The 12,375-nt window shown below is 34.9% G+C and overlaps 1 protein-coding gene and 1 long non-coding RNA gene across 4 annotated transcripts in view; one reads left to right on the forward strand and one right to left on the reverse strand.

Moving 5' to 3' along the window:
• The window catches only part of LOC145683719 (uncharacterized), a 101,870-nt gene extending 96,860 nt beyond the window's left edge, over window positions 1–5,010 (reverse strand). For all 3 annotated transcript variants that reach the window (XR_014131168.1, XR_014131167.1, XR_014131166.1), the window contains exon 1: window positions 4,849–5,010. This is a non-coding gene — a long non-coding RNA (uncharacterized LOC145683719). The remainder of the gene's footprint in view (window positions 1–4,848) is intronic.
• A 272-nt stretch (window positions 5,011–5,282) lies between these two features.
• LOC145683248 (uncharacterized) overlaps window positions 5,283–12,375 on the forward strand; it is a 106,040-nt gene continuing 98,947 nt past the window's right edge. The window contains exon 1 of the mRNA XM_081754619.1: window positions 5,283–5,343. Coding sequence (XP_081610745.1) covers window positions 5,314–5,343 — 30 coding nt within the window. The 5' untranslated portion in view covers window positions 5,283–5,313. The remainder of the gene's footprint in view (window positions 5,344–12,375) is intronic.

The raw sequence follows: 12,375 nt of genomic DNA on the forward strand, positions 1-12,375 counted from the left end.
GTGCATACTCCCGACACTGTGTCACTATACATATAGAGCAAGAAAGAGGATTGAGGTCTTCCAGTTAACAGTATTTTCTCAACCCACATTTAGCGATACTCTCTACTAAAAAACTTCAGTCCTACAGGTATAGTAGAAGTTTAATTCCGCTACAGTCGTCAGCATTATACTTCTTGTCAGACCATATGCACAACACAAGAATATATTTATCATACACAATAGTACAAATAACTCACACCAAATTATTTTGAACTATTATCCCTAATTTAAGACCATTTTTATCTACTATGAATATTTCGTCTTATAGACATTTTGACATTATTGGCAGAACACTTTCTGAAATGGAGGAACTTCCATGTTCCTTAGTCTTGAACTAACCTGTTCGTTACCAAGTACGATTTGTCTTTTTCTATACGTCTATCTACTGTACACTCCTTGACTCATGTTTTCTTTTCTTCTATTACGCTCTCGCTCTCCAGCACGTTCCTCATGATACAGTTCCATCTAGCCCAATGTCTCAACCATTTTTCTTTCTTCTTTTATCTATTTCACCTAATTAAGTTCTAAACTCTCTTCCCCTCCAATTCTATCACTCTCTCATCCCTTTCCGCTTCACCAAGCTAATTCTCTACATTCCCTTTCACACCCGTATTTTTAAAACTTCCAGTATCTTTTCATTAATGTTCCTAGATGTCCATCTTTCTGCCCATAAAAAAACAATACTCAACAGAGTGCATTTAATGAGTTTGGAAAAACTAAATCTTTAAGTTTAACGTCGGTTAGGCTAAATGAGACGGTGATAATGAAAAATGATTGAAATGGTGTAATGGAAAAAGTGGAGAAAGCGGGAGAACCTTGAGAAAACATATGAGCACGGAGTTTGTCCACCACCAAGTCTACACGGCGCGAGCTGGGATAGAACCTGGGGCCCAAAGCACCGGAGGTGAACAATCTACCGCTGAGCCACCGCGATCCCTTAATGAGTTTGAGTTTCAGATGTTTATTTAATTATCACAAAATAAACTTTTCTTCTTCCACAAAGCTTCTCTAGCTACTCCCATCCTTACATTTATTTCACATTGGTACTTCATATAATCACTAATAATACTACTTAGGTATCGAAAATTGTTATTAAACCTCTTATATTCCCCCCCTTCTAATTTTATTTTTGAGACCATCTGATTCGTTTCAATCACAATGACTTTTCTCTTTTAACATTTATTACCATTCCGTACTGTTCACATCATCTTTTCAAGTCCTCTAACATTTACCTGATTTTCTTTTTCGATTCCGCAACAAGTGGAATATTATTTGTAAATCATACACACTTAATCATTACACCTCCTACTGAAATGTCGAATTCATTTTCATTATATAAGACATTTGTTACTATCTCTTCTGCATATACATTTAATAATGTTGGCAAGATAGAACATCACTGTGTAACTCTCCTTTCAATTACACCCTCCTCTCTCATTATCTACCTTCTTTTAACACCTACTTGTTGATTCATATCTAAATTTCTTGTGAGTCTTCGATCTTTCCACTTCAATTCAACATTCGTTAGAACATCAAACAACAATTCCCATCGCACGTGGCCAAAAGCCTTTCTTCTGGATCAATAAATAAAACATATGCATATATCTCTTTTACTGTAAAACTTTTACCTGTTACTCTTAGTAAGTAAATTGCAGCTCTTCTGTCCTTATCTTTCTTAACCCCAAACTATCCCTCTTCAACTTATTCAATTTTCTTCTTCATACGATCTTATATTTGTTATTCGAAATATAATCTTTACTATGAATAATTAAGACTAATCGTTTCATAGTACTACACATTTTTCTGGATTAAATTTTTTAGCCAATGTTATCATGATCTTCAGAAAATATTTTAGTCACTCCTCTCTTTTATATGTTTGATTGTAAAGTTGCACAATTCTTTCCGGGTTCCCCATATTCTTAATACATTCGATCGATATATTCCGTACCGCTTGCCTTACTATTCCTAGTATTGGATATAGAAGAATATTAATCCTTTTTCCATCCTCGTGTATTTCATTTTATGTTCCTACACCTAGCTCCCACAGTCTATCTCTACTCTCATACAAATCCATCTTCGTTTCTAGCACAATACCAATTTATCATTTATTTGTCTCTCATAATTCCAATTGCTGTTCCAATTTATTATTTATTTTTCTCTGGGACAAAAACAATTGCTGTTCCAATGTATCATTTATTTGTCTCTTTGACAATACCAATTTCATTTCAAATTTATAATTTATTTGTCTCTTGGACAATTCCAATCACTGTCCTTATTTATTATTTATTTGTTTGTGGAAGAATTTCAAATGCTGCTCCAATTTATTATTTATTTGTCTCTTTGACAATTCCAATTCATGTTCCAATTTATCAGTGAAAAAGCCATTAATTATAACGTCATATCAGTTCGTCTTGTTAGAACTGTTCATTAATCTTCATAAAAAAAATAAACACACTAGTATAAACTTCTTAAATTCACTCTATTTTTCAATAATTAACAATTTTGTATTAGAGTGATGCACTGCGCATATATATAATATATCTACATACGTTATATATAAATTGATTATATATAAACTAGTACCTAGTAACAGTACTTGTTTTCTTAGCAACCGATTCCCAAATCGACCTTATTCATGACATTAATTATTTTTTTCTTCTCATACTTAGCTAGTCTATAAGTTAAAACACTTTTACTCTAAATGATCGATGCAAATACATATCGTTATAATATCACAATGATTTAAGTACTTCTGATGATTTGTTACAATTAAATAGGGTAAAAAAGAGATTATTTTAACCTCTTTGGGCAGAAAATATTTAAAGTAAGATATTAAATGTATGTTGGAAATATAATCATACATTTATTCGTCTACAAGAACATGCAAAAACACTACTAGCCATCCACTCTGACGCAGTGTTATGTTCAATACCTTTATCTGATTGTTGGTGTTTTGCTTCCCACTACAGCACCGATGCTGTGTCAGACATTGACGTACTGTTTAAGATGGAATCTGAACCACCGTAACTCATTAAATGCTCACACACGAGAATTGATCCCGGACCCGCTTTCGTTGAAAGCGTAAGAAGAAGCCATTAGAACACGTGAGAAAACTAATTACGTCCCGGTCACCCAAATACTGTAAGGACTTCAAATGCTATCATAAATGCCTAGACTGAAACAAAACCTGTTGTGAAAGCAAAAAAATGGGGGGAAGAAATTATAGTGGATCCACAATGTAGATCCCAAATAGTATTTAAGATATACTGTTCAGGCTTACAAACCGGGCTGAAAAGAATATTTCCTGAGTCCACAGCTTCAACGGGATCGGCTAAAATGAGCACACAATCATCATGTATATCACATATTAGTTACGTATAAAACTATCTTCATCTATAGTAATCTCCCAAAGCCAAAATGCCCTAGATATCCAACATTATCTAAGGGATTCGTTCCAATTACTTCCAAACTGCTGTGAATTGAGCATTCTATCTTATAGTTGAACCACTCATATGTACTCTCCTCGTCGATTCAGATAGTTCTTGAACAGAATTCAGCTTCGGCCCATAATTCAAAGTTGACTCCGATGTACTATCGGCAGCCAATTTCGTGCTTCATCACGAAGGATGAATGGCCACCTGGCAGCATCGACTTAAATCCCTTGGATAATATTATCAGGTTCAACACCTACTAGAACGTTGATGTTGTATCCCAGAAATATGTAATTGTTCGTGTAGTAACAATGATAACCTTGGAACAACTGAAAAGTGCACCTAGTGGATGATAAACTATTGTCGCTGTCTAGCGGATATTTCAAAGACCTGTTCCTGTATCTTATAACTGTAAATTATAATGATGTAAGTTATTGCACATTACATTTAAAATGTGCATGTTTAAATTATATTTCGCTGCGTAATAGCTCAATATAATATAAAAGAAAGATTGTAGAAATAAGTACTAATAACAAAATATCATATGATTTCCTATTGCGTAAAACCCTTATCAGTCCCTAATTTTATCGAATATTTATTAAAATGTGTACCGCATTAAGCGTTTCCCAACTTCTATCAACTTGCACCACACTATCGGTGTTACTTGGATTCTCGCGGCACACTTATAGATATTATTATTTGTAAATATAAAACACAGTGGTATTTTTTGTGATTATTGATCTCCTTCTCACAAAGAAGAAAGCTCTATCACTGGTTTTCCCCCGTGGTAAATCATTAAGCTCATTTTTCATTCTAATTTTAAAATAGAAACAATTGCAATGAAATATTGGACTCAGGTTTTTAAAAATACGCTTTCTTTTTCAAATCTGTATCGAACCTTTTACTAAGAATGAAGATCACTAAATAACGAACGAACAAAACAAATTTCTTTTACTTTTAAAACACAAATGTAGGTCATTTGTAGAAAGGATTTAACGAAATTTAAAATTTTAAAGTCACATATAGTCTGCAACAATAAAGAAGCAATAATGGTCATTTTCAACATTAAAAATGTACAGAATAGTAATTCGGTATGAAACTTAAAATTGTAGATTCATAGTAGAGTTTCATAGTAATGTGAAATACAAACATACATTTTCCCTAGGTTTTGCAATTTGATTGCTATAAAATTAATAATTTTGTTTCGATTCCTCGCGGCACACCAGCGGCCCATTCACGGCACACCGGTTGGGAAACGCTGATCTAGATAATGAAACCGAACTACATTTCCTTTTTTAAAGTTTAAATGTGTCAAACCCAAATTTTTGGAGCTATAAACCAAGAGTCTGCGAATGGCAAAAGGTCTGCTTGTACTCACTAGATCCAAGTTAACGACGTTCCTATTTTCTGAAACAAAAATCATATCAGTTTACTTCAAGAAGCTCGACGAGTTGACTCCGTGATTTTCTTAAGAATAATAATGAAATTTTGGGCGCAATATGTTTCTTGTGTGTAGGACGTTTTACGATTAAAAAATCGCCTCATATTATTGTTTAAATTATCAACAAACATGAATTAAAATGTAGATGTACACTATATATCGATCACTTGTTACACAATATTAATGAAAGTATTAAGCAAGGTATTATAAAGATAGTGTACAATCCCAGTGCTGTTCACTATTGTCTAAAGAGTTTTCTTTAAACATGTTTTATAATCATTGTGATATTCGTTCAGTAGACAATGCTTAGGTATTTGCAAGAAGTAACAACATTCTCAATGATGTACGTTTGCATGATATAGAAAGGTAATTATAAATTTTAAAGATTTGTTAGTCAGCACAATGTGGTTCATTTTTATCTTCATTCTAGAGGTACTGTTTTATATATATAATCTTCTATTTGTCTCGTGAAAATATTGCTCCTGTAATTTAGAGAAAAAATTATTACATATTATATTTTAATTTATGTTATTATATACATTTAACTATATTCGTGGATTTCATCTAGACTAAGAAGTTAATTCAATCTCAGATTTAATTCTGAAATAATAATAATTAATTAATTCAACTGCAAAATGGATAGTATGTTACGCCGCATATTGTTTCTCTATACTTACGTTTGAGAAAATTGTAACGCCAACAAGGAACGCCTCCGATAATTGCCTAGTAGCTAGAAAACGAGCTACTTTTACAGATGGAGTCCTTGTTGAACTCCAGGTAAAAGAGAATTAGACACATTACGGATTCTACCTTTAACCAAAAATTCACAAAGACTTGGCGATGAAAACAACACCAAATATTAATAAACGACAACAAAGGAATAAGAGCAATAGATTCGAAGTCAAGACATATCCATCGGGTTGTCACAAATAATTTTAAATTAAGTGAAATGATGGGAAACAATGATAAGCAAACAAAAGCTTTATTTGTAAGCATTCACTCGTTTCGTTGGCATCAAGATCTTTACTATAAACATAATTTAAATTGGCTTCTCGTACCATGAAATATGGTCCATGTTTAGGACTTGTTGCCATGATGTGCATAAGCGAAAAGAGAAAACATGTTGTAAACGTAAATATACCACATTCACATTAAGTTGCGGGATGTAAATACACATACAACTTTGTTCAAACGGAATTTAATTGTTGGCACAAGTGTAATTGACATCTCGAACTACGAAATTTGATGCTTGTACAGGCCTTGCCGAGAAAGCAATGATGCGTATGTATGGAATACATAGTGGTATAAAAGAGTACACAAGAATAAAATGCACAGCACACAACACCGATCAGTAGTTATCTGCGAAATGTAACAACACACCATCATAAATATCGTCTACTCATCTCCGATAAACTGTACAGTGTTATTTATAGTGTTAATGAATGTGAACATGTTTTTGTTGATCATTCGACAAAAATTTCTATGTGGTCAACTATTTGCAGTTGAGCCTTTAAGTCAACTTTTCTTGATCTGAAAACATTGACACATCAGTCATTTGTGTGCCACTAAACATATTTTCCGTCATATTTCACAACAAATCGTTATATTTCCGGAGAATCTCGCTTCAGTCTTTTCTATAATGATGGCATAACTAACGGTCCGTCTATTATTTTAATACACGTTTTTTCTTATAGTTAATAAGCGCTTCTTCTACCAGCCACAGATCTCGAAGTAATGCAAAACAAATTATCTGTAGTTGTGGCTGATACTGTTTGTGATACTAGCGATTGAACAGAATTGAGTGAAATATGTTCATCATTTGCTCGCGGAGCAGCATCTAATAGCAATTAGGTTCTGTGTAAGAGCTGCTAAAATTGAAAAATAACTTCTCGCTTTGGTGAATGTAACATACGTATATCAATCATTGTACAGCTCGTATGTGTTTCAATGCTTTCGAATATTTCGTGATTTTGAAGACGACTTTGATGGCGATTCTGGAAGTAGCCGACCAGTTGAGTGTCAAAATGAAAAGGCCATCGTTGTAGTTAGACAAATGGTACTTCAGAACTGCCATATTTCAATTAGAATGTTAGTGAACAAATTAAATGTAAGCACAAACACGCTAGTGAGGATTGTTGGAAAAATCCTGAAAAACGAAAAATTTATACGCGTCTATTTGTCATGCACAACAGGGATCAAGAGGAGAAAGACCAACAGACAATATTGGACAATACTTGATCGCCTCAAATAATCGTGATACAGTAAGAGGTAATGAAGCCTAAAGATACTGGTATTACGGAACGGCACTGAATTACAATCCGCTGCATGAGTTTTTGGGAAATCTCCGCAGCCAAAGAAATCTAAACTTGACAAATCTAGTGTGAAGATGGTACTTGTTATATTTTGAACTAGGAATGCATTATCAGAAACGCGGTCTTATCAAACTCTCAGTCAATAATACTGCAATTGAAAAACCAATAGTAAAGCTTCTTCAAGAAATTTGAAACGTTCCATCGGTCATGATGCACCTAATGACTAGTTTCTTATCAACAATAATGCATCCGTTAAATGAGGTATTTATAAAAAAAAGTAATGAATTGGAAACGCTTTCGAAAGGCAACTTCCACCAAAGTACACTATGTGATGAAAAGTATCTGGACACCCGGCTGAAAATGACTTATAAGTTCGTGGCGCCCTCCGTGCTGATAGAATTCAGTATGATGTTGGCCAATCCTTAGGCTTGATGACAGCTTCCACTCTCGCAGGCATACTTTCAATCAGGTGCTGGAAAGTTTCTTGGGGAATGACAGCCCATTCTTCACGTAGTGCTGAACTAAGGAGAGGTATAGATGTAGATCGGTGAGGCATGGCACGAAGTCGGCGTTCCAAAACATCCTAAAGGTGTTCTATAGGATACAAGTTAGGACTATGTGCAGGCCAGTCCATTACAGGGAAGTTATGGTTGTGTAATCACTTCTCCCCATGTCGCGCAGTATGAACATCTGCTCGATAATGTTGAAAGATGCAATCGCAATCCTCGAGTTGCTCTTCAACAGTGGGAAGCAAAAAGGTGCTTAAAACATCAATGTAGGCGTGCGCTGTGAGAGTGCAAGCCCCCTCCAAAAATACACGATCACGCCACAGCACCACTATCTCCGAATTTTACTGTTGGCACTACACACGCTGACAGATGACGTTCACCGGGAATTAGCCACACATACCCACACATTGCCATCGAATCGCCACATTGTGTACCGTGATTCGTCCCTCCACACAACGTTTTCCACTATTCAATCGTAAAATGTTTACGCTCCTTATACCAAGCAAGGCGTCGTTTGGTATTTACCTGCTTGACGTGTGGTTTACGAGCAGCCGTTCGACCACGAAGTCCAAGTTTTTTCACCTCATACCTAACTGTCTGGATGGTCTGGATATATGTTTGCCTATTACACTTTACGACCCTCTTCAACAATCGGCGGTCTCTGTCAGTCAACAGATGAGGTCGGCCCTGTACGCTCTTATGCTGCACTTGTCCCTTCACGTTTCCACTTCACTATCACATCAGGCACAGTGGACCTATGGATGTTTAGGATTGTGGAAATCTCGCGTACAGACTTCTAACACAAGTGATTCCCAATCACCTGATCAGGTTCGAAGTCCGTCAGTTCCGCGAAGCGCCCCGTTCTGCTTTCTCACCATGTCTAATGACTACTGAGGTCGCTGATAATGAGTACCTGGCAGTAGGTGCCAGCATAATGCACCTATTATGTTTTGGGGGTGTTCGGATACTTTTGATCGCATAGTGTATCTAAACAGTGTAAACAGCCATTTGAGCCTTTGTCGAATGAATATTGCAAATTAAACGGTAAAATTTATCATTTATTTTCTTCAAGTATTTATTCTTCTTCAAATATCCTGCTAGTTATGAACATTAGTAGGCATAGGGTAGACGCAAGGAATAATTTCCACAAAAATGTATATTGCAAGTTTTACCTCTAGTCATAGGCCCTGCTGCTAAAATGGATGTAGCAACTTCTTCGATTTAGATAAGTTTACCTTCTATCCAATCAAGTACATTGATGTTTTGGGCAAGTCACGTTTCTGTGATTATGTGTATTTGCTCGTTAAATTCATTTAGTTCTACACTCTCTCCCTTATCACAACAAGAATGAGAAATTCTAATTTTAAAATTGAAAGAAGGACCTGTACCTTAGAATGCCTGTCCCCCTGGATGATGATTTTCACAATATCACATCCTACAGGAAACTGCTTCAGAACAGTAGAAATTATTGTGTACTTGCTTTGAAATCTTGTTTTGAAAAGTTTTATTATGGAATCTGAAATAAATTTACCTTTCTCAGTTTCAGTAGCTCTTACGCATAATTTCACTATTCCCAATCTTACTTACTGCCGACGAAGATGACTTTCGTTTTCACAAGGATACCAGAGAATATGATGATTTCTTTGGCTGTTTAGCTGAATCATAAATCATTGAATTCAACGAATTTACGAATATTGCACACAAGACGCTTTTTGGTTCAAGTTAACGAGGGTTAAAGATGAGGGGGAAGACAATTTTGAGCATCAGTGTAGGTACTCTTAATGACATTCGCGCCATCATACTACCGACACCTACAATCCAGCAGCAAGTTTGCCTGTTCCAAGTCACTCAGAATAAATTTCGTCAAAGGAGTTGATGTAGAGCCTTCCAAAACTGTTTGATTTCCAATCCTCCATTATATATATAAAAGTTTCAAGTAATTAAGGGGGTGTCTACCCATCATCAGAGGCTTCAGAATCTCCATAAGTTAACATGTAAAATTTAATTCGTAAATATCTTACAAAATACTGCACTTAGAAACTTGCAATTTTCTATACGGATACCAAAGATCAATACAAAGGAGGTGGTTATCTCAATTTTAAACTTAATGATTTAGATTAATTGTAATAATTACTTCCGTAATTAGGTAATCACTATTGCAGGTAAAGGATAAAAAGACCACTTTCATACTTCACAAATTACTACAGGTAAAATTCTGTGAAGAACACATGCTGGGGAAGGATGCATTGTGGCAATTAGAACAGCGAAATTCATGTCTATCCCTCCATTTTCATAATTATTTACGCCTTGAGCAGTTTTCCTTACCACTCCCCGCCCCAGACGGCAACTACCTGAATTTGCCTTTTCGATGGAAACTGGAGTGACTCAGGTGTCAACAAAATACTTGGTAGAACAAAGATAATGATCTTTGAAACCTCAGCATCGAACATATGTTTCCGATTGCTTTCCTACATTTTTTTTCTTGAAACGGATGAATTCTTCTTCCAAGCAGTAGCTTTCACCTCTCTACCACTCAAAACTATACAACGAAGAAAAGTCTAAATGTTTCTTATTTACCTATCTTTTGTTTTCTGGAAGGATAGGTTTCATTTCATTTTATATTATTTATCATAGAAAACAGACAGTGCGACGTTTCTGTGGTTAGAATGGATTAATTGTATGCAGGGTTGGCAAAACCCAAGTTTTCCTTGTTTTACCTACTCCTTTATATATTTACCATACCCGTGTGTGCACGTGTGTGAAAAAAAAAGAAAGAAAAAGTAAAAGAAAAATTAAAGAACTGCTTGATGGATCATCACCAAATTTGGTCAAAATATAGTCAAGAGTAAGGAATTTTATTTGTCATTAAAACCACCTACCCAAACCGGAAGTGATTTAAATAAACCATTTCTGGTTTGACCTTTGATCACCATAGATCGAAAACGGCAATATGTAGTGAGATCCGCTTTTCTGCTTCGTAAGAATATATTTAATCTCTATTGTTAACTCTACTACAACCTACAATGATTCAAATCAACTATAATTTCTGCTTTCAATAAATATTGATCTATATATAGCAAAAACGGTAAAAAAAAATAGATGAAAACGGTTTCTTCCAATCGAGCAGCTCTCAAGTGTCTCAGGTGTACCTTTCATCTCCTCTTGTGATCTTCAATTGAAAGCTCGGTTTCAATAGTGATCTCCATAGAACATGAATGAAGCGGGTTTTTGCTCTCTATTCAGCTTTCTAAAAATAACTACTATATTCTGTCTTCCAGAAGATGTGGAAATCAACTACTTCCGATTTTAACTTTGATGGCTATAGAATAAAAACTGTAATAGATAAGAAGCGGTTTTCTTCAATTAATTAAGCGTTCCAAGAATATATTTCGTCTCTAGTCTAATCTCTCTACTAAAACCGGAAGTGGTAGAAATCTACTACAATTTAAAGTTTCAATATTAATTGTGAAAATATCGTACCACAGATACCAAACTCTTTTGCGTGATGTACACGTGGCACTGCTACTTGTTTTTGAACCATTTTCTTTATCTTTGGATAATCGTGGCCTCTATTTTTTAAATAATAAAATAAGTCAAACTCGAGGTCATATGTAAACTAGTTTTACAAATGATTTACCAGTAGAGCACAAATTATTTACTATGCTGCCCATTCATTACTGTTCAACATTGAATAAGCCAAACCGAGTAGTGCGTCTGAACAAAGGAGTGAGTTAGGGAAGCTAATACATAAGATTATTTGCATGAATTAAACCTACTTTAGATTTGTAATAAGAGATAAGAAATCTTAAACATCTGGGAGGTTATTTGGTTCACAAAGTTACAGTTAAGAAATTGATAAGAGAATAAGATAGATTAGGCTAGAGCCTAAGTTGGGATAAACCGGAAGTATAAAACACATTTTTGTAATGAAAGTCTTGATTCTGAGCGAAAACAGCTAGTTGACCTTTGACCTCGAGTTAGACCAGTTTGCGGTCACTTCTTAAGATTGAGACCGAGATCAGTCGAATTAGCACCCTCAAGTTGCTGTTATTCATTTTTTTAAAAAAAAGAAGGGGCCATGGCTACAAAACTTTTAATTTATTTAGATTACATATGGATAGAAATAAGTTTTTTCTAGCCCGTTCTTATGTAACAGGGGGGTTATGAAGGACGGGAAAAACAGTTTAAAGTGGGTTACAAACCATTACTCGGTTTGAATCGGAGAGAAACTGTCCTCTAGTTGGGCTCAAACCTGGGACCCCTGCCTGATTACGAAAGTGACAATTCTACAGACTCATCCACGGAGAACACCTGATTGTGCTGATATATTGTACTGATCTTGCATGTACTGTACTTGTGAATATTTTAAGAATCAATTTACAAGAAGAGAAAAACAAAATGCACAAGTGAAATCAGTACAAAGTACAGAAGATATACTTTATTCCTCCAAGTTAGTTCACAGAGTCAAAAATTTAGCGACCTAATTTAATTTGCATATAAATATAAGAAGTGAATCAAGATTTGAATCAATTGCGTTCACTCTGGTTCTGAACCATTTATATTATTTTATTGGTTTAAATCAATTGTTTGTTTAACATACACATACAAATTCTATGAACTTCAATAGGAAAATAATTTTGGAT

This window comes from Thermobia domestica, chromosome 4, assembly GCF_964235325.1.
Source record: "Thermobia domestica chromosome 4, izTheDome1.hap1.1, whole genome shotgun sequence".
NCBI lineage: Eukaryota > Metazoa > Arthropoda > Insecta > Zygentoma > Lepismatidae > Thermobia > Thermobia domestica.